Raw genomic sequence first — 23,949 nt, 5'->3', positions numbered from 1 at the left:
TGACCACTTTGAATTACCTTGATTCTTGAACCTAACATTCCAGGTTCCTATGCAATATTGTTCTTTAAGCATTGGGCTTTGCTTTCACCACCAGACACATCCATAACTGAGCGTTGTTTCTGCTTTGGCTCAGCCTCTTCATTCCTAAAGGAGCTATTTCTCCACTCTTCTCCAGCTGCATATTGAACACCTATTGACCTGGAGGGTTCATCTTTCATTGTCATATCTTCTTGATTTTTCATACTGTTAATGGGGTTCTCAAGGCAAAAATACTGAAATGGCTTGCCATTCCCTTCTCCAGTGGACCACATTTTGTCAGGACTCTCCACCATGACCTGTCCATCTTGGGTGACCCTACACCACGTGGCTCATAGTTTCATTGAGTTACACAGAGCTGTGATCCGTGTGATCATTTTGGTTAGTTTTGTATGATTGTGGTTTTCATTCTGTCTCCCCTCTGATGGATGAGGATAAGAGGCTTGTGCAAACTTCCTGATGGGAGGAACTGGCTGTGAGGAAAACTGGATCTTGCTCTGGTAGGCAAGACCCTGTTCAGTAAATCTTTAATCAGATTTTCTGCTGATGGGTGGGGCTGTGCTCCCTCCCTATAGTTTGGCCTCAGGTCAGACTATCAGAGGGGTAATGGAGACTTCCTCCAAAAGGACTTAAGGCGAGCCTCCTAGGACCACTGCTTCCAGTGCCCCTGACCCCACAGCAATCCGCTGTGGACCCACACATCTGCCAGAGACTCCCAAACACTCACAGGCAAGTCTGGCTCAGTCTCTCGTGGGGTCACTGCTCTTTTCTCACAGATCCTCCTGCACTAGGTTTTGTTTGTGCCCTTCAAGATTCTCTGTCCCCCCAGTCCTGTGGAATTTCTCTGATCCCCCTGACCTTCAACGTCAGATTCCCTGGGGATTCTCAGTCCCTTTGCTGGATCCCCAGGTTGGAAAGTCTGTTGTGGTGCCTAGAACTTTCGCAACAGTGCAAGAACTTCTTTGGAATAATTGTTCTCCAGTTTGTGGGTCACCCATGGCAGCTGTATGGTGGAGCTAGTGGCAATCTCTTCCAAGAGAGCTTATGCCGCACGCTGTGTGTGAGCAGACAGTGTCAGTCTGCCTGGACTCAGATTTCAACTGTGTGATGGTCCAGGGGCTCTTCGTGCCTCAGTGTCCTCATCAGTAAAAGATTGGTACCTTCTCTACAGTGATCTGGTGAGGATTCAACCAACTAACGTGTGTTGTAAGGACTATAACCCACCTCACTTGATGGCTCTTTGCTTTGTTGTACTTGGTACATACTGAATGTTTTACAAACCAAACAGGTTTGTAGGTTTGTGCCAACCCCGCATCGAGCAAGTCTGTTGGTACCATTTATCCAACAGCATCTTCTCTCTTCTTGTATCTTTGTCACATTTTGGTAATTCTCACAATGTTTCAAACTTTTCATTATTTTTATTTCTTATGGTGATCTGAGACCAGTGATCTTTAATGCCAATAAAAGGATAATAAAGATGCCAATAAAAAAATAATTCACAGAAGGCTCAGATAATAGCATTTTTTAGCAATAAAGTATTTTTTAATTAAGATATGTAGTTGCTTTTTAGACATAATACTCTTGCACACTTAGTGGACTACAGTATAGTATAGCAAATATAAACTTAATGCACACTGGGAAACCCTCCCCAAAACTGTCTGACTCACTTGTTTGCAATATTTGCTTTATGGCTGTGATCTGGAACCAAACCTGCAGTATCTCTGGGAGGTCTGTGTATACTGGTTAAACACTGGTTATTATTATTCCACATACTTTCCTTCTGGCTGACATTTTGACAACAGTAGGGGTTGAGAGGCGAGGGCTCTCTGAGACTGTTCCATGTCATTGCATATGCAAACAACAGTCTTCCCACCAGAAGTCAGCCTCTGCTGTGTGCCATGCTGACAACCATCATGGTCCCTGGTCAGGACGAGGGGGACAGGAAGGGTTCTTGTGGAGGGATTACACGCAGGGTCCTAGAGTCAGACTGGCTAGGGTTCAAGTCCTGCCTCTGTTTTTCCCCTTCTTATACATCTATAGCTCAGTTAGTAACCTGAATGAGCCTCAGTTTCCACCTCTGTAAAATAGGAATAATAAAAGTGTCCATCTCATGGAGTGAGGCAAAGATTCAATGAAATTATTCACATAAAAATGCTTACCACAGTGCCTGGCACATGGCGGGCGCTCGCTAGATGTCAGGATGTCCGGCTGGTATTCTTTTCAAGATGGTGCCAGTCAAGGGGAGTGTGGGCAGAAGCAAGTGGTAGGAGGTGATTCATCTTTCAATGCATCTGAACAAGCCACAGGGATCTTCATAGCCTTGGCTCCCCTTTGCCTTCCTGAGATCATAGCCTGATTGTCTGGCTAGTGTTGAGTTGGTAGAAAACAAAGCATCCTCTCCCCATCACACAGCTGGCCTGGATTCCCATGACCAGCACAAACTGCCTGGTCGGCTTGCCACACGAGGGAGTGGCTGGACATCCATCGCGGTGAAGGCGACACTCAGCATGAGGCAGCTGCCCAATGCGTGTGGGTTTAATGACCCCAGATCAAGGTCACGTGCTGTGATGGAGGAGGAATCAGATCAGGGCCGTGGAGCATTCGAAGATGCCCTCTGCCCTTTCATAGGAGATCCGAACGGCATGGGGCGCCCATGAAAGGAGCCCCCCACTCATGGACTTTTCAACCACATCCTTTTTGCTGTGTACCCTCTGCTGATGGCAGAGTTGCTGCCCAACTAACTACCTGAGCCAGGACCTTGATGCTCACCAGATGGGGCGCTCTACCTGCGGCTGGTTGTACTTACTTCACCTCCTGTCCTGCAGATACCTGCCCAGGCCTGGTCAGAGGCGAGCTGGAGAGTGACTTGTTGAAGGCACATCCCATAAGCCTAGCCTTTGAAATGCTAGGCCATAGCTTGTCTGCCCTAAATCTCAGTCTCTCCAGGTTAAACCCTCAACATGCAAAAATACCCAAGGAGTGGGGACAGGAGGGATACCTGTCAGGATGAGTTGATCATGGTGTCAAGCACTCATGGCACTCATTTTTGACTACTATGGGCCAGGCTTGTCTTCCTCGTTGTCTGGAAGGGTAGGGTGAAGTGCGGGACCAAGACTAAGAAGGCATGTGGCAGGGGGTTCATGGGCTGCCCCATGCCACATCTAGAGCTCAGCCTGGGGGCCGGGAGGAGAGTCCAGGAAACCTCACTGAAACATCACCAGGCACTTCAGTCCTAAGGAAGAAGGAGCAGACAGACTATGGAAAATACTGCAGAAGAGCCCTTTGGATTTCATTTTTTTTTTTCTTATCAAATGTTATTGTGAATTAGCAGCACTCACTCCGGAGCCAGCCTTTACAGCCTCCCTTGCAGCAAACCTTAAGGCCGGAAAGAAAAGCCTTTCATTTGAGAAACGCTGTGGGGGTTTATTACTGAGTCAATGGAGAAAGCAAAGGGAGTCTGTGAGAGGAAATAGCACAAAGACTAGCATATCTTCAGCAAAATAATTGCAAGGCAACATTTCAGGGTAGTTTAATTTCCTACTGCATTTTAATGACCAATATAGAAGATATAAAAATGTCGTTTACAGACAAACTCCAACATTTTGTTTCCCTGGTTGTTCTAATAGATCAAATGGGACATACAATATGATTTTTTTTTTTTAACTTTTTCACCAAACACTGTAATCAATCTTTCAAGCTACAGATCTGTGTAGTTACCTCTTGTCACACACTCAAAATAGATGTGAATAGGAAGTGGGAAGAAAACTCTTCTTTTTCCTTCTGATAACAAGGCAGGAAATCTTTACAAAGTACATCCTTAGGCATTTTCCCATTCTGATTGTAACCTTTTTGGAAGTTACAATGTTTTCATTCCCAGCACTGGAGGTGTACTGATGAGAACACAGGAGGGATGATGAGGGATTTAGGAATTGAGGGTCAGTTTTTTAACCCATGAGCTTCTCTTGCCTCTGCTCATCACTGAGACCCAAGCCCTCCAGGAGGCATGTGCTGGGCAACGCAGGGAAGCGACCTCCATCCCGGCTCTTCCTGGGTTCCAGGCTCCGGGGGCAGGGCGGGGTTGGGGGATGGGATGGTGGACCGGATCTCACCCCTGAGGTGATGGCCCATCCCCCCATAGGCGCATCTGACTCATCTCACACAGCCTCCTCTTCCTCTAAAATCAGCTGATGGGGTCCCTTGGGAACCCTTATATTCGGACTTTGTTTTCTGCGGCTAGTAACATCGCAAAGGCAGAATCTGGCTTCTCAGCAAGGACTTCAGGCTTATCAAACTCCACTACCTGAAAGTCAGAGAAGAGCTGAAATTGTCAGAAAAAAGCTACCCGCCATAGAGCCCAAACCACTGAAACCTCTGGAGAGGTGACACCAACTTTCTGTACCTTCCCATTTTCCATGACCAGGACACGGTCACAGTTGAGGACTGTGTTGAGCCGGTGGGCAATGGTCAACACAGTGCAGTCTTTGAAGGCGTCTTTGATGGTGTTCTGAACAAGAGTGTCAGTCTTAGAGTCCATGGAGGCAGTGGCTTCATCCAGGAGAATGATCTGTTGAAGAAGGAATGTTGTGAAAGTCACACCAAGCCAAAGCTGTACCTAGAGGGAAACTTACAGTCTTAGCTCAATTCATTAAAAAAGAAGAAGAAGGGCTGAAAAGTAAGGAGCTACGTATCCATCTCAGAAAGTTAAAAAAAGAGCAAGAGAAAAAAGCCATATCACACAATCTTTATCTTTCGCAGAGGGAATTGACTTGCTGGAGAAGCAAGACTGTACATTCTTTACTTACCTTTTTATAAATGGTTTATTCTAACCCCACAAACTATAGGAAGAAATGCCCCATGATCTTTACCTACTGCACTTATATGAGTCAGCATGAGGCATAATAACAGCACTTCTATTAGTTTCCAGTTTCTGCTATAACAGAGTCACACAAATCAGAGGCTCAAAACAACACACGCTATCTTACACTTACTTCTGGAGGTCAGAAGTCCTAAAGCCAAGGTAGTATCAGCACTGCATTCCTTCTGCAGGCTCAAAAGGAGAAATGTTTTTCCTGCCTTTTCCAGCTTCTAGAGGTTGCCTGTATTCCTTAGTACACCTTCCTGGTATCACTCTAACCTCTACTTCCATCGTCACTTTCTTCCTGACTCTCTTGCCTCTCTTACAAAGACTTGTGTAATTACACTGGGCCCACCAAGGTAATCCGGCGTAATCTCCTCATCTCAAGGTCCTTGACTTAATCACATTTGCAAAGCCCTTTTCCCCAGGTAAGGTAACACGGTCACAGATTCTGAGTATCAGGACATGAGCATCTTGGGGTTGGGGGGCATTATTACGCCTGCCACAGTGCTGGTTTGCAGATCAGAGGACTTGATCAGCTCAGCTCTAACTCTGCTTGACTTTGGCTAAGTTATATAACTTCCCCAAGCCTCTATTTCTTTGTCTGTGAAAGGGGATTACACCTTATTATGTATGTAAAATGCAAGGACAACCCATCAACCACTCAGCACCATGTACGGCCACTGGCAGCAGTGAATGTATATTGGCCCCCTTCCCTGCCATTAGCACGCTAGAGAGCCCATGTGATGGGTTACCCTTTGATTGGGGTTCAGAGGACATGATTTCTTTTTTTTTTTTTTTCACTTCAAATTATTGATTCTATTATAAAGTTAAAATTCTATCAAAATATTCTTTTCTTTAATATAGTAAATAAAAACCATGTCAATTACCATTTCTAAGATTGTTCACCTATACCTATCACAGTTTTGTAGTATATTATAAAATACAACTTGGTGGTGATGGTTTAGTCACTTAAGTTGTTTCTGACTCTTGTGACATCATGGACTGCAGCCCACCAGGCTCCTCTGTCCATGGGATTTCCCAAGTAAGAATACTGGAGTGGTTGCCATTTCCTTCTTCAGAGAATCTTTCAGATCCAGGGATCAAACCCAGGTCTTCTGCATCACAGGCAGATTCTTTACCACTGAGCCACCAGGGAAGCCCAAATACAACTTAACATTATGGAATAGCCTGAATTTCTTAAGGCAGAATTTTCTCTGGGTCACTGAATTTAATTGAAAGATTGTAACAAACTTACACTTAAACACACAGAATATGCTTACAATTATCTACCTAATGTTTAAATACCTTCTTAAGAGTGGACAAAATAGGCAACCACTTATTTGTTTTCATGGTATTGTTTAAAGTCTGGTTGACTGGAGAATGGGATTTCTAAAGCAGCAGCAATCCTTTCCTTGAAATCAGTGAGCAAAGATGACTAAGTCACTAAGAAAAAAAGAGTATAATTTTATAGTCCTCATAGACTGGCATACTGAAGTCCTTTTTCAGTATCCTGAGTACTGTTTATCAGGCCTCAGAATTGTTCAGGGACAAAGGGGAAATGTTGAGAGGCTGATTTCTCAAACCCAAACCACTTAGGAGGACAGAAAGAATACCTAAGCAAGGCCTCCCGGGGAAAGGCCCAGGGGAGGCAGGTGCTATTGCTGTAAATAGCTGTTATTTTTCAATTTTGACCCTTTACAACTTTGTCTTAAGAAAAAGTGATCGGTTTTTAAATGGACCAATTCCTCTCTCTTTGCTGAAAGACAAACACGTGGCTCTATCCCCTGGATTGAGCGGCGCTGCAGGGAATATCAAAAATTTGACCGATCCATTTTCCGTGCTGTTTCCTTACTTTTGAATCACGGAGAAGCGCTCGGGCCATACAAAGCAGCTGACGTTCCCCTACTGAGAAGTTTTCTCCATTTTCTGTGACTTCTGCCTGTAATTTTTCCGGGAGTTTCATTATCTATAAAACACAGAGAATGCCATATCTGTGCTGATGATCTATAAAATTGTCCTGCATCCGCTATATTGATGGCCCCCTTCTCTTGCATTTATCAGCTGGCTTTATTTTACTGCAGAAAAGAAAGCGCAAAACAACAATCATTTCGATATTGCCAACAGGCACCAGGGAGAGACCAAGGAGTAGGCAGACATTAATAATTTAAAATCACAGCGTGATTCATAGAACCCCATAGACACCTTGCCAAAAGAGTACAAATGATGCACAGACGGCTCCAGAGAAACACAAACAACCGTAAATGGCTTTCAGCATCCCTGTTTCCACGGATAAAATAGAGATGGGATGGGCATCTTCTGGTCATCAAGGAAAGGTAAGACAGGGTCTGATTTATTTAGCATTTTAAGTCAAAGCGGCTTTGGGAAATGCTCACCTTGGTCCCAAGTCCTGGGGAAGAATTCCCTCTGGGCTGCAAAGGTGCTCACCTGCTGACCCAGCCGCAGCTCAGACAGGACAGGGCCCCGTCTCACAGATGGTGCATTCCATACACACCCCTCACCTTCCCAGAGCTTATCTGTTTCAATAAGCAAATGAAGCTACTGGCACTTCCTCTGCTCTGGAGTCAGATGGCCTTAAGGTGAAGTCTCCATTCTGCCACTCATACCTTACTACCCTGAGTCTTAACCTCTGCATCTCGAAGAGTAGGAGTACCAACCTCAGGGGGATGAAATCAGCACCAACTGAGATACTGCATGTAGAGCTCTCGACTCTATTAGGCCACTGCACTGGCCTAATAAATAGTCTATTGCAACTTTTAACAAGGAGTAATAAGGATCAACATATGTGGTGCCAGCAAACAACTGGCCAAATTTAAACCCGGACCAGGTATTTGGGGCACTGGGGCTAGGAAATGAATGTGTCCCGGACAGCCCCAGCGACCTACTGTGTCTTTCATGAATGTTCTCTCCAGAACCTGCCAGAGCATCTCATCGCTGTGACTCTCAAACGGATCCAAGTTGTACCTGCAGTGAAGGAAAGGAGAGGAAGCTGAATTTCTGAGGATGAGCGGATGGAAGAGCATATTTTCCACAGCACGAGGGGAAGAGCAGAGGTGGTATGTGATGATCCCATGGCAACTAGAGCAGTGCTTAGCCTGGGACGGTGGTCCATGAAATACAAACCTCAGGCTGAGAGACCGCAGACCCATGACTCTGGGATGGAGCAGAGACCACACCAAGCTGGGCAGACCACCACCAAGCAAGGCAACAAGGATACACATTCGGTCCTCTCGGAGGCTGTGTGCAGAACAGCAGGGCTGACCTTATGCAAAGTCTTGGCAGAGAAAGTAGGGGCAAGCAATTCCACTTGCTGGTGCATTCACTCTGCCTTGAGAGGCAAAGCTTCATCAGGAGCTTCAGGGCCTCGCAGAGGGTGAGGGTCTCACGTGCAGAGTGTGAGTCTAGTGTTTCAAGACACAGAATGTCTTTCTTTTCATACAACTCTCAATATAGCCCCCTACTTCAGCTGGTGCTCAGTTGGGGAAAGGTGCCTCTTGTTAGAGGGACAGCCACTACACTGGGCTAATGAGAAACTGTGGTTTTCCCCTTATGCCTTGCCAACAGATCTTGAACCCCTGTAGAGGTTGCAATGACCCTACCTTTCTTGTACTTGAGTAGCTTCTGTTCACTTCTCTCTCTCTCTCTTTTAATCTTTATTTGTTCATTTGGCTGTGTCAGATCTTCTCTCTAGTTGTGGCTCACAGGCCCCAGAGCAAGTGGGCTTAGTTGCTCTGTGGCATGTGGGATCTTAGTTCCCTAACTGAGAATGTAACCTGAGTCTCCTGCATTGCAAGGCAGAGTCTTAACCACTGGACCAGCAGGTAAGTGCCTCTGCTCACTTCTTAGTGGGAATGAAATGATGTGCTTCCAAAGGATGGCTACATATGTAGAATAACCATTTATTGTATTGTGTAAACTGGGGTAATATAGGGAGTGGCCATAACTAAACCTGATAAGATGCTGGACAGGCATAAACCAAGGCTCTCCAGAGTCAACCGGGATGTCTGCTCACCCTGCACATAGCATCTTGCTTATTTTTAATGGAGTTTATAAAACACAAGTTTCAGGGCCTTGGTCCTCAACTCCCCCAAAGCTTGTGAACATCTCAGGACATAACTTCCCTCAGATAGAACAACCCCAGGCCAGCCACCATGTGACAACTTCTCAAAGCTCTTGTTACTCTGATTTCGCTATCCAAAAATAGGGATGCACAGCGATCAAAAACAGCTACCTTACTGTACCTACAAACAGGACAGGATCCTGGGGGATCACAGTCAGCTTGGTTCTGAGGTCTTCCAAACCAACAGTGCAGATATCCACGCCATCAATGAGGATCGTGCCACCAGCGGGCTCCACCAGACGAAACAAAGCCATTCCTAAGGATGACTTGCCTGGGAACAATAAATGTAGAAGCAGCAAATATCACATCAATTTGCATTGCATCATATCTGAGTATCTGTCTAATCAAGTGAATTTTTAATGCAATGAAAATGGCTCTGTGCAGATGAGTGTACAGACAGAAGTCCCACTCTGCGGGGGTAATTGGCTGCCCCTAACACTATTACCCTGCCTATCCCTGCAGGGCTGTTAGCGCGTGACTCATCCTCTGGGCCTCGTCTCACCAGAATGATTCTCATTTAATTAATTCAAAAACTGATGTGTGTTTACTTCCAACTCCATACACACCCGTTCAACCTGAAATCCCAATTTACAATAAAGACATTTCAGGGAAAAAACAGCCAATCCGCCACACATACACATCACCCTCTGGTGTGATATAACTAGCATACCCAGTGGAAATGCACAGAAAACAACCTGCAAAAAATGCAGTCAGAGCTTGTCCTCACCAGAACCTGTTCTTCCAACGATCCCAACTGTCTGCCCACTTTGGATGTTCAAGTTCAGCCCATTGAGAACAAGGGGAGTACCATCTCTGTATCTCATCTGATAGTCTCTGAATGTTATCTCCCCGTGGCTAGGCCAGTCGTGGGGACAGGTCCCCACCTTGAGGGGGTGAGTGCATTCAGGAACACAGGTCTGAAAAGCAGAATAACAAATGGCAGGTTAATAGTCATTTGCTTTTCCATTCATCTCACTCATTCATTCATGTATTCATTCACACAGTTCTAGGCACTAGTATTCATGGTGGTGAACTAGACCAGTAAGGATGCTGCATTGCAGAAACTCAAACTGCAATGGGGAATTCAGATAATAAAACAAGAAAAGAAGTGAGAAATGAAGACAATTAAACAGACTATTGCAGTAGAATACAGAATATGTGTGGTGAAAGGGGTAGAAGAAGTGAAAGTAACAGTGTTGAGGAAGGCATCTGTGAGGATGTGACGTTCAAGCTGAGATCTGGAATGCTGAGACAATGTCAACTATGAGAAGATCCACTCCAGACAGAGCTGCTAGTGCAAAGGCCCTGAGGCCAGAACAAGCTTGAGGACTTTGAGAAATAGAGAAGTTGTATGGCCAGGGCTTAATGAATAGAGGGATGAATAAATACAAGGAGCAGGGCATACTGGTCCTTGTGAGCCTCGGCAAGTGTCAGCATCGTGACCAATCCAGACCAAGCCTTGAGAGATTTGCAGAATTCAGTCAGACACAATTTCATCATCTGCAAGAGTCACTGTGGTGTTATAAGTAGGAAGCACAGCATGTCAAGTTCAGAGTTACATAGGAAAGGAATCAAAGTTTCCTAAGAGCCCAAGGAAAGCAAAGTCTAATTAAGCAGTGAAGCAACGTGACTGCATTACAAGACTAACCCCCTCCTCTGAATTATAAAGTCCCTGTTCACCAGGGAGAAATAGGGCTCCCATGATCCCCATTAGGGTGGCTGACCAGCCCAAATTGCTGGTCGATAGGCAAGTACAATTAACTGAGAAAATAACAGTATTCCTAGACAGTGAGTATTTTTAACCCCTAGAAGATTTAGATTAGTAATAATAGTATTTAAGAGAAGCAAAATTATAATGGTAATATTTTTAGTTTATGAACTCTGCATACTTGGTGTTTTAACTATTCATAATGTTAATAATATTCAGACTGTGATTCTAAATTAAAATGTATAATTGAATAACTTATTTTAACATGGTTTTAGGTTTAAAAACTTACTGTTTATATACTGCATTGGGATTGTTATGAGAACTTAAAGCTCTCCATATTTATAAGTTTAATTTATTAGATTTATATAACCTCAGGAAGGTTTGTTTGTTGAATCAGATTATCGAGGTACTTAAAAAGGAAACGGAATGCATTAAATTTTAAAATGCAGTTTAAAATGTTTTAAAGTGTTTAATTAAGTTTGCAAATGGGGCCAAATGCTGTTCAAAGGCCCTTAAAAGTGATTACTTGAATTGGTGAGACTGCTTTTCAAAGAACAGCAGGATTTGTGAGAGAACAGAAAAAGCTTTGAAAAAAGAGTTAGACTAGTTTTTTTTTTTAATTTAGTCCGTCAAATATTAATTTTTAAAAACTAAAGTAAGCCACCGAATTCTCTTTTCTGGGTATAGAAATCCTTTGAGGAAATGTTTTTTAAAAGAACCTCTCCCTCAGCATTAAGGACTTTAGACTGTATAAATATGGACTTTAGGAAAAACCACACATGAAAAGGGAGAAAATGCCTAAGTTCTGCAGCATCAGCGGGCTCCTCCCAGGCCCCGGTTTCTTACCGAAATGTACTCCCGGAGCAGCTCCACGGAGGTGAACTTGGCCTGGGTCTCGGTCCCCGTTCGCACGCACACTTGGAGCAGCCCGCTCAGCTATGGGAGGGGAGCAGGCAGGTCAGAGCCCTTTCCGCCTTCAGGGCAGCTGTGAGTCACCCTCGGGGCCACCTCAGGGCCACACAAAAATAGGCCTCCACGCCCAGCCAAGGGTCCAGATGTAAAGACTCTCTTGTTGGGGTGTTTTGCATAAAACACTTCCTTTGTATGTAGAAACAAATGGTAATTACATCCGCCCTGGCACTCCAGATGGTCAGAGTCAACCCACCACAGCATCGCTCCGGCACAGATCTCTTGGTTGGAGCGGTGGGGAATTCCTGTAAGCAGAAGCTCTCCAGGGGGCCTCTGCACTGCTGGGTGCCCACCCCCTGAAGCCACCGTGTGGGGTCCTGCACCTCTGTGCCCTCCCCGATGAGCCTGCCTGCAGCCGGAAAGCTCCAATCGCCACAGATGGCAGAAGAGGAAGAAAACCATCAAACCCAGCAGCCTGCTTCAGACATGAGAGAATCTAGGCTTAGACCATGACCTGCTAAGGTCACCCGCCTTAGGCCAGGATCCCCCAGAAGCCAACCCTGAGATTTGAGGGCAGGAGTGTACTGGGTAGGTTGGATGGTGGTCCCCCACAGATATGCCGCACCCAAATCCCTGGCCCCTAAGCCTGAAGCACTCTTCCCTCCGTCTTCCTTGGCGCCTTCTTGGTCAAGTTCAGGTATCAGCCTGCAAGTCACCTTCCGGCAGAGACCTCCCTTGACTCTATGGGGTCTCATGCGGCTTCCGCACTGACAGCCAGTTACCCGGCTTCATTATCGTAATAACAGTTCAACAGTTTCTGAAGTCTTATTTATTTACTTGCACACTTATTTATCCCATCCCACTGGAATGTAAGCTCATGAGAGCACAGACTTGCCCAGCTTGTTCACAGCTGAACCCACAGCAACGAGCATGGTTCCAGCTCCTGGCAGGTGCTCAGTGGACATCTGGTGAGTGAGTGAATGAACCCTGCTCTTAAGAAAGGCACATACATTGTTGTTGTTGTTGTTGTTAAATTTAAGGGTATCAGCAAATGAACTTACTTACAACAGAAAAAGACGAACTTATGATTGCCGAGGGAGAAGGAAGTGGGGAAGGGATAGTTAGAGAGTTGGAAATGGACATGTACACACTGCTATATTCAAAATGGATAATCAACAAGGATCCACTGTACAGCACATGGAACTCTGTTCAATGTTATATGGCAACCTGGATGGGAGGTGAGTTTGAGGAAGAATGGATGCATGTATATATATGGCTAAGTCCCTTCACTGTTCACCTGTAAAGACCGCAACATTGTTAACTGTCTATACTCCAATACAAAATAAAAAATTCAAGGGTATCAGCTCTTCAAGGCCCCAGGCAGCCCTCCACAGGGTTAGAATCCCCTTGTCAGCACAGTGCTGGCCCCAGGAAGTGTTTGTTCTCTCCATGATGTTACGTGATATTACTTTGCACTTGCTTTCTACTCTGTGGGACTTCACAACAATTTCTCATCCATCTAGGAGTCTCCTCTGTTCTCAAGGGAAGCTTTGTCAGCTGGATTTTCTGTGTTCTCCAAAGGGGGCTAATGCTCAAGAAAGCCAGTTGCAAGAAACATATCCCCTGGATCTTGATATGTGCAAGTTCTCCAGCCTTACAGGCATGTTTGAAAACAGTCTCACAGAAAGCTGGTGATATCTCCCAAGAGCATGACTTCAGATGAGGAAAGCTGAAACAAGTACAGGAATCTAGCCAACATCATCTGTTTAATACTTTACGAGGCAATAACAAATAAGATCAGCCATCAATGAGGGAAACTGCCTACCCAAGGAAATCCATTCTCCTCGATTAACATAGTGTCCTGAGCATATATTTTTGTTCCTCCTCTTTTCCAAAGTATTCTTAAAATGATGGTGAGAGATTTCAAAACAGAATAGACCATGAACAGCAGCAAGGGGCTTGGGAAGAAGTACTGAATGAGAGTTACAAGTTTCTGGAAGATGGAAAGAGGATGAACGCCTTTTGATAGGATAGAGGCAGAGCGCGCTGCAGGGGCTTCCAGAGTGCTCCATGGAGCAGAACTCAGAGAAGCTCCGGGTATGAGGAGGGGCCCTCAAAAGACTGACTGAGAGATGGTGCATTGACAAACTCCTGTTGGACCCATATCTTCCCCTTCCTCATCTTCCTCCCAGCTGGACACTCTCCCTCGGCCAACACACACACACACACACACACACACACACACACTTCTTTGGAGAAATTGAATAAATTATTTTGGGATAAATGGGGCTCCTAGACAAAGCCCCTTTAAAACTAGCTTTTGTGTGCCTGGAGGCCTGCTCCCCGGCTGCTTTCCTGAAGTGAAGCAGCCTGTGGCCAAGTCCAACCCACCCATCCACAGTCATAAAACCTCCCATCAGGAGAGACCTAGTGAAGCATACACAAAGACAGGGGAGACCCTGAAAACCCAACATAGGTTCTCATACTTCAACACAAAAGGATGACGGGACATATGAACAAAATCAGTGCAGCAAAGAGCAAGAACCAGATAACAAACAGAACCAGATAAACAAACGAACAAAAAGCCTGACCCTGGGAAAAAAGCAGATATCAGTCAAAGAAGAGAGGAGAGTTTAAGAAAGGCAGAATTTAGAGTTTTCTCTGATTAATATCCTCAGAGAGATATAAAATACATGTTTAAAGATGATTCTTTTAAAAACTCAGAGGCTAAGAAAGAGTACGTGAAAATTAAGTATGCAAAGAATGGCTGAATGACAGAGCAAAGGAAAATTCCTAGAATAAAAATAAATAGACAAGAACAGGGAGACTTTGAGATGAAAGAAAGGAAGCATAGAGCACTGATGCAAGAAATCCAATATTCAAGCAATATGAGTCACAGGAAGAGAAAACAAAGGCAAAGGAGACAAAGACATTATCAACAGGAGGAAAAAGAGTATGGGAGGAAAACGAGAAATTTTTCCACTTGAAGAGAGACTTGACTGTATTCTCTTCCCAGCCTTGAACAGAATCAATGGAAAGAGACCACCACTCAGACTGGTCGTCCTAGAATGTCAGAGCACTGGGGATAAGGACTGCATCGGAACAGCTTCCAAAGAGAGAAACGTGAAGCATGTGTCAAGAAGCAGATACTTGCCTGTGTCTACTCCATGCAGACTCAGATGGGTATCAGACCCAGATGGCCTGGGTTCAAATCCCGGCTCTCACACATGCAGGCGTGTGATCCTGGCAAGTCTTTCTGGGCCTCAATCTCCTCACCTGTAAAATGGAGATTATGGCATGCCTACCTCATGGGTTATTGTGGAGATAAATGAGTTAATTTATGTAAAGAATTTATAACAGTGCCTAAAATAGCATGTGTTTCCCTATTATCATTATTATTCCCTATTACTACTATTTCCATATTGTTGTTATTTTTCCAAAGAAAAACCCCAAAGCAACTCAAAAGAGAAGTCAGTAATTCTTTGTCGTGGACATCGTGGCTGCCTCTCCAGTATTCTCCCTCTCCCCATTGTGTACTTGGGGCAGGATGGAGTGCGGCTCCTTCCTTTGGCCTAAACCAATCATCTCAATCCCATCAGTTCATGAATTAACAATAGTTCTGGGATGCCTAAATTAATCTGGTAAGAGTAAAGCAAGGGCTTTTGTTCAGTGGCTGGAGCAGGAAAGGCTTTCCTCCTGCTTTCTTCCTGCTAGAGCCCCTGGAGGCTGCCAGCCACCATTGTACAACCATGAAGGAAGTCATTACAGGAGGATAAAGCCAGGGGCCATGATCCACCTGTGCCTGAAGCATACAGCTGCCAGACCTTTTAACCGAGCCTTCTTTATTGTTTAAACCCATTCGAGTTAGGTTTTCTGTTATGTCCACCCTCCCTGATACACTCTATGCCAGAGCCTCCAGGCCAAGCCCAGCCTTCCACTAGGTGTTACCTGGATGATGTAAGACAATGACAAGCCTTTGGATGAAGCGCTGATGGAGGAGAAACTCAGGGTCACCAACAAGGCCACAATGAAGGTGACGATGTTCATGAGGACATCCGTTCTTAGAGCAAACCACCTGAGAGCACAGTTAAAATACAGGAGATGGCTGCAGTTTTCATCATTTAGCATCTTGAACCTAAAATTAAGAGATGAGACAAAATAGGAGGTTGGGTTGTGCTTCCATAGACTTAGGGTTACGGCTACCAGAGAAATAGGGCAGGAGGAATTTTTAATTGAAGGCCAACACATTAGTACATAGGAATCTCTTACAAAGATGAGCATAGATCTGCGGGGAGCCAGCCTGACTGCTCAGGCTCCTTCTTGGCCCTGAGAGAGATCAAGAGGTCCCTCTCTGTCCCGCCACCCCTGATTTATTAAAGTGCAGGTTGACCTTTCTCACCTCCCTCAAGGAAATTGCTGTAGCAACCTTTTACCCATTTTCCTGACGAGATTGTCAGGCTCCTGTGTATGGTTTATGTCTAGGTAATCTTTAGATAATCTTTAATTGATTGTAATCATGATAATCTTTTAACTGATTGTAATCATACTAAGACGCCAGTCCCTTGCTCTGATAGTCTTAAAGAGTTGAGATAAAATTCCTGAGCGAAGACTAATGCCTGCGATTCTGCACGTATACATGTCCTTGATCTAAATTTAGCAAGTCCTGTTAGCATATATAAGCATGTTACTCCTCAATAAAGTTGTCGGTTTCAGTCGAGAGCTGACTCCGTCCCTCTCAACCCCATCTTTCCGAGTCTTTATTTCTCAGGTATTTCGGTGATTGCGCCCGTGACCGGTTCATTTGCCGGCAGGCTCCAGCATAGATCCAGACTCTAAAATCTGCCACCATGAGCATCTTTGATTTGCACGTATTTTGAGAAATCCCAGGTGGCAATAGAGCTTGATGCTGAGTGGGCTCCTTCTGTCTTTCCCAGAACTGGCAGCTGGAACCCATAGCTGAGAACCTCCTTTTCAACCTTCAAAGGACCGCTGTCTTCAGGGCAGCCGTCCCACAAAGGCCCAGAGGAAATGACTGTTGACCCCTTTGATCTATAAAGGGTGGGAGGTGGATAAGATCTCAGTGTTTGTGATGGTAGGGAAAGGAAGAGAGGGTGCTGGATTGGTTCTCCTCCCCAGTTCAGGGAAAGAAGATTCAAGGCAATTGCTTATAAAGCTGGAGGGAAAAAGAGTAAGCTGACATCTTGCACCCCTGCTGCGCATCCCCTGAGCCAAAGAGGAGAGGGAACACAGGGCAGAGCGACAGAGCAATGACACCGCCAGGGGATGCTCACCGCCCAGAGTTGCTCATTCCCCAGATATATGGAAGATGGTCCTGCCCATTCCTTCAGTACCTAGAGTTGGGGTGCAGGGGGAGGATGGCATGTGGGGCTGCAATCCTAGTGCCACACTGATTGGCATGAAGCGAGAGGCCCCGCATCAAAGGAAAGCAGTGAGGCTGCCAGGCGGAATTCACGGAAGAACAAAGCAGAACCCATGGGCAGTGCCCAGTAGACTGGCCGGGGACCCGTGTCCCGGTGGGGGTTCTCCCCTGCCACGCCACATCTGCATGAGGAGCTGGGTCAGCAGAAATGAGCCACAGATATAGACACAGTGGTCCCCTGAGGAGGGCGTGTCCTTCTCCTACTCCCCCACTCCACCTCCTTGCACCAGCCTCAGATAACCAGGCTCAGAGAAAAGGGAGGGGGTGTTTAACACAACAGACCAGGTGCTTCCTAACAGCTACCCTGCCCCCTTGTCCAAGACATATGGCAACACAGCAAGACTGCTCCAATTCTCTGAGCAGATGCCTGGGGGGCGGGGGTGTGTGTGCTATGACTTGTGTACATTTAAGATTGTAATTTTAACTGAACTGAGCCAAACAGACCAAAAGGGACATCAGTCACAATTGCCACTAAAGGTTTCCTGGACCTCCTGGGAAAGGGGCTTCTTCAGAATAACTGGCAAAAGAAATTATTGGTAAAATTGAAAACCATTCGACGCTTAAACCCTAAGAGTTGAGATTCCTCCACTGGCACAGTCATGACGTCCTCGGGCACGGCTGCTCCATCCTGTTCTAAACCTCCTCCAAGGATTCTGGCCTGAAACACCTCTGACCACCCAGGCTAGCCCTCTCTGTTTGCACTCTCACTTACTTTCCTCAGTTAAAATATTCTTCCAAACACCATGATGTTTTCACCATGTCACTGTAAAGCCTACAGATTCAACTGATAGCCTTGAATGACTCAGCAGTCATCTGTGGTCCTGTCTGTGTGCTTGGCTAGGCTGTGCACAAACAGAACCACTGGCTGGGGTCAAATTGGAATTTGACCTCCAACCATTTTTTTAGTGGTGCAGTGTTTTTGTCTGGTTGCAAAAGCAACACAAGTCAGAAGCCCAAGCCCTCTGGAAAGTCCATGACTGGAAAGAATGGATGAAGACGGCAGAGCCCATCAGTACTCTGGGGGCTCAGCTCGCCTACAGGATCGTTCTGGAAACCTTGGAGGACAATCTGCTGGAAGACAAGGCTTGAATCTGCTCAGTTTGTTGAGAGTTGATGGATGGCCCATGACCAAGACACTGGAAGGGGCGTTGCAGGGCCCTTGACAGATGATGTTCAGGTCAAACCAGTAACAAGGCTAGCTGCTGACTGAAGTAAAGACAGGCTGGAGTGTCTGAGATTGTGGGTGGCAGGGAGAAAGAGATGCAACTTTTGAAGTGCACATTAAGCTTTTAAGAAAGGAAAGGATGGGGGTGGAATAAGAACATCTGTGTGGCAGCGACACTATAGATTCACCAAGTTCCATTTTACAGCTGGACTACATTTCCCAGCCTCCTTTGCAGTTAGCCGCACCCATGTGACTGAAATCCTGCCAGTGAAAGTACATAAGTGATGAGCACCTTCATTGGGGTCCTCCAGTCACATCTCTGCTCTTACCTTCCAATTAGACCAGAGGAGCTGTGAGATGCAGAGAGACTGTGTGTCTGAGTATGGAGCAGAATCGCCAACCTCTGCCCCATGGACCCTTGTTCACATATGACTTAAGAATAAACACGTATTGGGTTAGCCCCTAAAATTTGGAGCTGTTTGTTACCACAGTGGGCTTACTGTGACCGATACACAATGATAACATGTGATTATATGGTGTTTTAGAAGATTGGAGATGGAAGATTCCAGAGAAATTTATTAACCTAGTCCCTGCATCTTACAAAGAAGAAAACTGGTCCATCTACCGAATGAGATGTAATGTGGTCTTTAAGAATGAGCTTTACCAGGAATATGTAATAACACGGGGAAAAATGCTATTTAAAAATAAAACACAACAAAAATGACTATAAATACCTCAGAAATAGAAAAACAGAAAAGATTGGAAGGAAATACAGAAGAATACTAATAGGATTTGGGTTGCAGGCCTATGGGAGATTTTTGTCGTTGTTGTCTTCTCCTATTTTCCTGAGCTGAAAACATTCTACTTCTAGAGAGGAAAAATAAAACACGTAAAGCGCCATGGTAAGGTTGTCATTGGATGAACTCGAGTCTTTGGGGGCCTCGGACACTGGGGGAAAAGGCTTAGTGCGTGAGGGGCTTCCCCTCCATTCGACCGGCTCTCCATCCAGTCAGTCCTCATCCCTCAGGCTTCCCTCCTCAGAGAAGGGCCAGCGGCAGCAGAAGCCGGGGGGGGGGCAGCCCCCGCCCAGGACTCACTTGTTAATGCAGTCTTCGCTCTTGTTATAGGCGTGGATGGTTCCCAGGCCCTGCATGGACGAGGTGATGTGGGAGAACCAGGGGGACCGGCTGATGTTCTCCACCTTCTTGAGTTCCTGGATTCCTCTGTGGAAGACGCTGCAGAGAAACCAAGAGAGCCCCAGATAGGGTTTCCCAGGGCTCCCCTTGGCTCACACAAACCCAGCTGGGCGCTCAAGACAAATTTAAGACGGCCAGTGCCGCCAAACGAGGGAGGAGGGGCTGGCCTGCCATGCTCCTCCGGAGCAGCCGTCCCCGTGTGTCAGGGAGGGAGGGTCTCAGAAATTTAAGCCACACCCTGCGTTCCCAGTTCTGAAGGCTTCCTGTGGCATCAGGGTCTCACTGCACGCGCTGTGACTCTAGTCTTTTCAAAGACTAGAGAATTTCACACAGTGCAGCTCCTAAATACAAGCCAACCACTTTGGGGTGCCCAACCAAATAAAAAGGGCTTCCCCCATGGCTCAGTGGGTAAAGAATCCGCCTGCAATGCAGGAGACTCAGGGTTGGGAAGATCCCCTGGAGAAGGGCATGGCACCCCACCCCAGTGTTCTTGCCTGGGAAATCCCATGGAGTGAGGAGCCTGGCTAGCTACAGTCCAAAGGGTTGCAAAGAGTCAGACACACCTGAGTTACTACACACAAAAGGGATCTCTTCCAGTTCTGGAGGAAAATCTGAATCTGGCGTATCAACTGCCAGTGTGCAGTCTTCTAAAGGCAGTTTCAAAGGTAATTTTGAGCAATATACGAACATCATCTCCTCAGGAGCTGACTTTAAAACCAGACTCTTCACAGTATGTAACTCCCCCTGGGCCCCCATGAGTGCGAGACCACTGCCCTCAGCACGCACAGTGGCAGTTGATCCATGACAGTGAATCTGACCCAGGGCAGAGGAAGGGGAGCCTCATTTGTCCAGAGTTCAAGTGAGTTTGTTAGAAACATCCAATAATTCAGTCTGGATCAGCCTGATCTGGCCTGTCTTACAGCATACAAGAATGCAGTGCAGAGAAAAACCTTTTGCAAAGTAAATCAAAAACAGACAGAACAGAGAGGAGAACAGACAGGAATGATGGTCAGACAAACACGTGACAAACACGTGGATTTTGAAAAACTAACACTAGCCCAAGGAATCACTTTTCTTAATAAGACGCGGCACCCACGACTCGGGGGATTCTCCGGTGGCTCAGTGGTAAAGAACCTGCCTGCCAATGTAAATGTGGGAGACGTGGGTTTGATCCCTGGATTGGGAAGATCCCCTGGAGGAGGAAATGGCAATCCACACCAGTATTCTTGCCTGGAAAATCCCACGGACTGAGGAACCTGGCAGGCTACAGTCCATGGGGTCACAGAGTCAGACCCTGAGCGACTGAGCAGGCATGCATCTAGGACAGGTTATATTTAGAAAAAGACCTGCAGACATCATTTTTATTAGATCACCACAATAACCCTTGAGGCCAGACACGGAGGCCCATGTGTCCTCTCTCAGAGTCACCGAGGGGGCAGTGGGAGACTGAAGTCAGAGTCCAGCTCCCCCAACACCCAGGGCGCATGTGCTAGTTCCCATGGTGATGCCAGCTGCAGCCAAGGAGGCCGAGTCTGCCTCTCCACCCATGCGTCCCTGCACTCACATTTCCCACTGTTGGCTGGCTCATCCGTGGACTTGATCCACAGCCTTAAACTATCCAAAACCAAATCTGTAATTTTGATCACCCTCAACTTCGTCTCCTCAACTGTGTCACTCATATCTGTCTTCACATTGCTCCCCATCTTGGATGCACCCTTGGCCTCTCCCATCCTCTAACCTCAGCGGACTATCTCGGAAATGGCTTCAGGATCCACCTGTGTTCTTCCCAGACTGCTGCTGCCTATGTCTCATCTCTCAGTCAGACTCTGCCCTGCAAGAGTCTCCAATACTATAGTCCTTCTCTGATCTTTCTGAAGCTTCGTCCACCCTCCACACTGTGGCCAAAGCAATATTTTGCAAGCTCATCTCTGAGTGTGGTGTCCCTGTTTACAGGTGGATGTGGGTCCAGGATTTGTGGGCTAATCTTTGCAATCTGGGGGACCCTCTTCAAGATGCTGTGTGTCCAGTCCAAGGCAATTTTGTTGAGTTTTATTGAAACTCAAAGTTTGTATAATATTTAGGCAGCCTAGTCTCATCTGATCGTTTCGAGAACCCCTTCGGAAGAGGGCAGGTGCATGTTCTGATGATTACCATTTTAGAGGTGAGGAGACTGAGGCTTACAGCATTCCTTTGACTTCTCCAAGGTCCTCCAGCTAGCTGTGCAGCAGAGTTGGGACTCTGGTGCAAATTTCATCTGATCTCCAATCCTTAGCCCTCACACAATACCACCAGCTGCTGGCTGAGAACTCCAGCTCATCCAGGACAGGGCGGAGCTGGGTTTCCTGGAAGGCTGGGACAGATGCTACCCTCCGGCTTTTCCCCAGGGTAGGTGAGAAGGTGTGCACAGGGACCCCCTCCAGTGCCAAACAGCTGACCACATCACTGGTCAGGTGGGGCTACTTCTCAAAGCTCAGAGAGACTGAGTTCTGGTCTCCTCTCCTCTAGCAGCAGAAACCGCAGCGCCCCATGGTTAAGAACATAACATCAGTCAGAGAGCAACCACTGCTGCTGCTTTCCTGACCTGGGACCAGTGACTTAATCTCCCAATCCTATCCGCCTCCCAGCATGGCTCTGAGGCTCAAATGCCTGATGTACGCCGAGCACTTAGCACAGCACCCAAGTCAACATGCTCCGGCATTCAGAGAAGACAGCGAGGACTCAGCACCACCAGATACCACCCGGTCCCTGCCCAGGATTTGTGTGCTCCGCTTTAAAGAGCGCATCGACCTACCGTAAGAGGATGAAGAAGCCTAAAGCCAGGACGGCCAGGACTAAAAGGACAGCAGGAAACACAGCGGCCAATATCACGAGAATAAACAGCACCATAAAAAACTGCTGCAGAAAGTTCTCGGCGTGAAACGGCAGCCTCACATCCAGCTCGTCCATATCCTTGGAGAAGCGGTTCATCAGCCTGCCAGTGGGCGTCCTGTCAAAGAAGCTCATGGGGCTCTCCAGGATCTGCGGGTGACCACAGAGAGTCAGGGTCGGGGTGTACGTTTGGTGGCACCCCCCGACACCCTGGGAGGCCTGCCCGCTGCCTGGGATTGCTAACCAGGCCTGAGTTTTCCTCTGGGGCCCGACACCGTGTACCAGGCCATCCTGGGAACGTGAGGCTGTGGCCACCGTGAGGAGCGTGATGGGGGAGGGATTCAGCCTCCATGAAGGATGGAGGGGTTTTGTGCCCCAGGGCAATAAAAAGTCAAGTTCCACTGTCTCGATGCGGGTCACCCCTGGTGCTCCAGCCAGGGACCTCCCCGGCCGCTGAGGAATGAGGAGGGGATCACATGTACTCAGGAGATGCTCTCTGGGCCTGCGCTCACCGATTCCATGGCAGTGTCCTCAGGAAGAACTTCCTGACCACCCTCACCTTCACTCCCAGCCCTGTCGGGCCCGTGCCATGTCTGCAGCTCCCCAGAGTTTGCCTTTGTGGTTGATAGATATGGGAGACTCAACAGTAAGCTTGGTGAGCAACTGTATCCGCCCCAGAGCCCAGCACAGCATCTGGCGCATCGCAGGGGATCGGTGTAAACCCCACTGACTGGGATATGCATGTAGCCCCCCAGGGCGAGGGGCAGGGGGACTGTACCTTGTCAAACACTCGGTCATGCAGGGAGGAGGAGGCCATCAGCGTGGTCTTGGTGAACATGAAGCCTTTGGTGATGCCAAACACCAGTATGGACACCATGCTCCCTGAGTACGCCCACTGGTACACCCTCGGCCCGGAGTCTGCCAGCACCGTGCCCACCTCGCACGTGCTCATGTTGCTGTGAGGCCCACACATCATCTTGGGAGGAAAACAAGAAGCACCAAGAACTGATCAACTGTCAAAAGGATGGGAATTTTCCAGAAAATGTTCCCAGGGAGAAGAAACTAAATGGAGGTGCATAAACGTTAAGAATGAATCAGGTGGTAAAGTCAAGTCGGTTCCCTGTGGGGCTCTTGAACTTTGCGTGGGTCCTCCTGCTGAGTCTCTGGGATGCCAAGGGCCCCTGGCTGGTGAGGCTCAGCACAGTCAGTGCAAAAAGCATAACAGACAGACCAGACCTGTACAGGGCAGTTGTCTTGGAAACCAACAGTGCCTCAGGGGACCAGAGGTGATGCTGGGCCAGGAAGTCACAGAAGCAACAACATATGGATTCCACAGGCTGGCTGTGCAACCCTCAGGCAGCCCAGACAGGTCGGGGAATCAGGGACCCGAAGGCAGAAGCCACTGGGCCTTTGGGGAGATTCAGGAGCATCTCTGTAGGAGGGGTCAGCCCCAGAGCCCTCTTTCTTTCCTTTTCTGGGGACGCGCCTAGGAGGGCACTGGTTCACTGCCCTGGAATCTCCAGGGGGTAGGAGGGAGTCTGATGAACCAGAGACTCTGGGAGGATCCAAAGTGACCCCACTTGGCTCCATCCTGCCCCAGAAGAACATGTTTTTGCCTCCATTTCTGGGGA

General features: G+C 47.1%; 1 protein-coding gene across 3 annotated transcripts in view; it reads right to left on the bottom strand.

Moving 5' to 3' along the window:
• Positions 1-3,553: 3,553 nt before the first annotated feature.
• LOC110129341 (ATP-binding cassette sub-family C member 12) overlaps positions 3,554-23,949 on the bottom strand; it is an 86,307-nt gene continuing 65,911 nt past the window's right edge. Inside the window, exons 20-30 of one of the 3 annotated variants that reach the window (XM_020880702.2) lie at positions 23,097-23,294; positions 22,242-22,468; positions 19,352-19,489; positions 15,598-15,784; positions 11,587-11,676; positions 9,760-9,949; positions 9,144-9,303; positions 7,798-7,876; positions 6,747-6,860; positions 4,436-4,600; positions 3,554-4,336 (exon numbers count right to left, since the gene is read on the bottom strand). In XM_020880702.2, coding sequence (XP_020736361.2) covers positions 4,244-4,336; positions 4,436-4,600; positions 6,747-6,860; positions 7,798-7,876; positions 9,144-9,303; positions 9,760-9,949; positions 11,587-11,676; positions 15,598-15,784; positions 19,352-19,489; positions 22,242-22,468; positions 23,097-23,294 — 1,641 coding nt within the window. In that variant the 3' untranslated portion in view covers positions 3,554-4,243. Of the gene's footprint in view, positions 4,337-4,435; positions 4,601-6,746; positions 6,861-7,797; positions 7,877-9,143; positions 9,304-9,759; positions 9,950-11,586; positions 11,677-15,597; positions 15,785-19,351; positions 19,490-22,241; positions 22,469-23,096; positions 23,295-23,949 lie in introns of those variants that run through there. The other 2 variants (XR_011482245.1, XM_070451348.1) reach the window with 2 other exon arrangements.

This window comes from Odocoileus virginianus, chromosome 20 (assembly GCF_023699985.2).
Source record: "Odocoileus virginianus isolate 20LAN1187 ecotype Illinois chromosome 20, Ovbor_1.2, whole genome shotgun sequence".
Classification (NCBI taxonomy): domain Eukaryota; kingdom Metazoa; phylum Chordata; class Mammalia; order Artiodactyla; family Cervidae; genus Odocoileus; species Odocoileus virginianus.
Note: the sequence above shows the minus strand (reverse complement) of the source record. Positions and strands in the feature narration are given on the sequence as shown.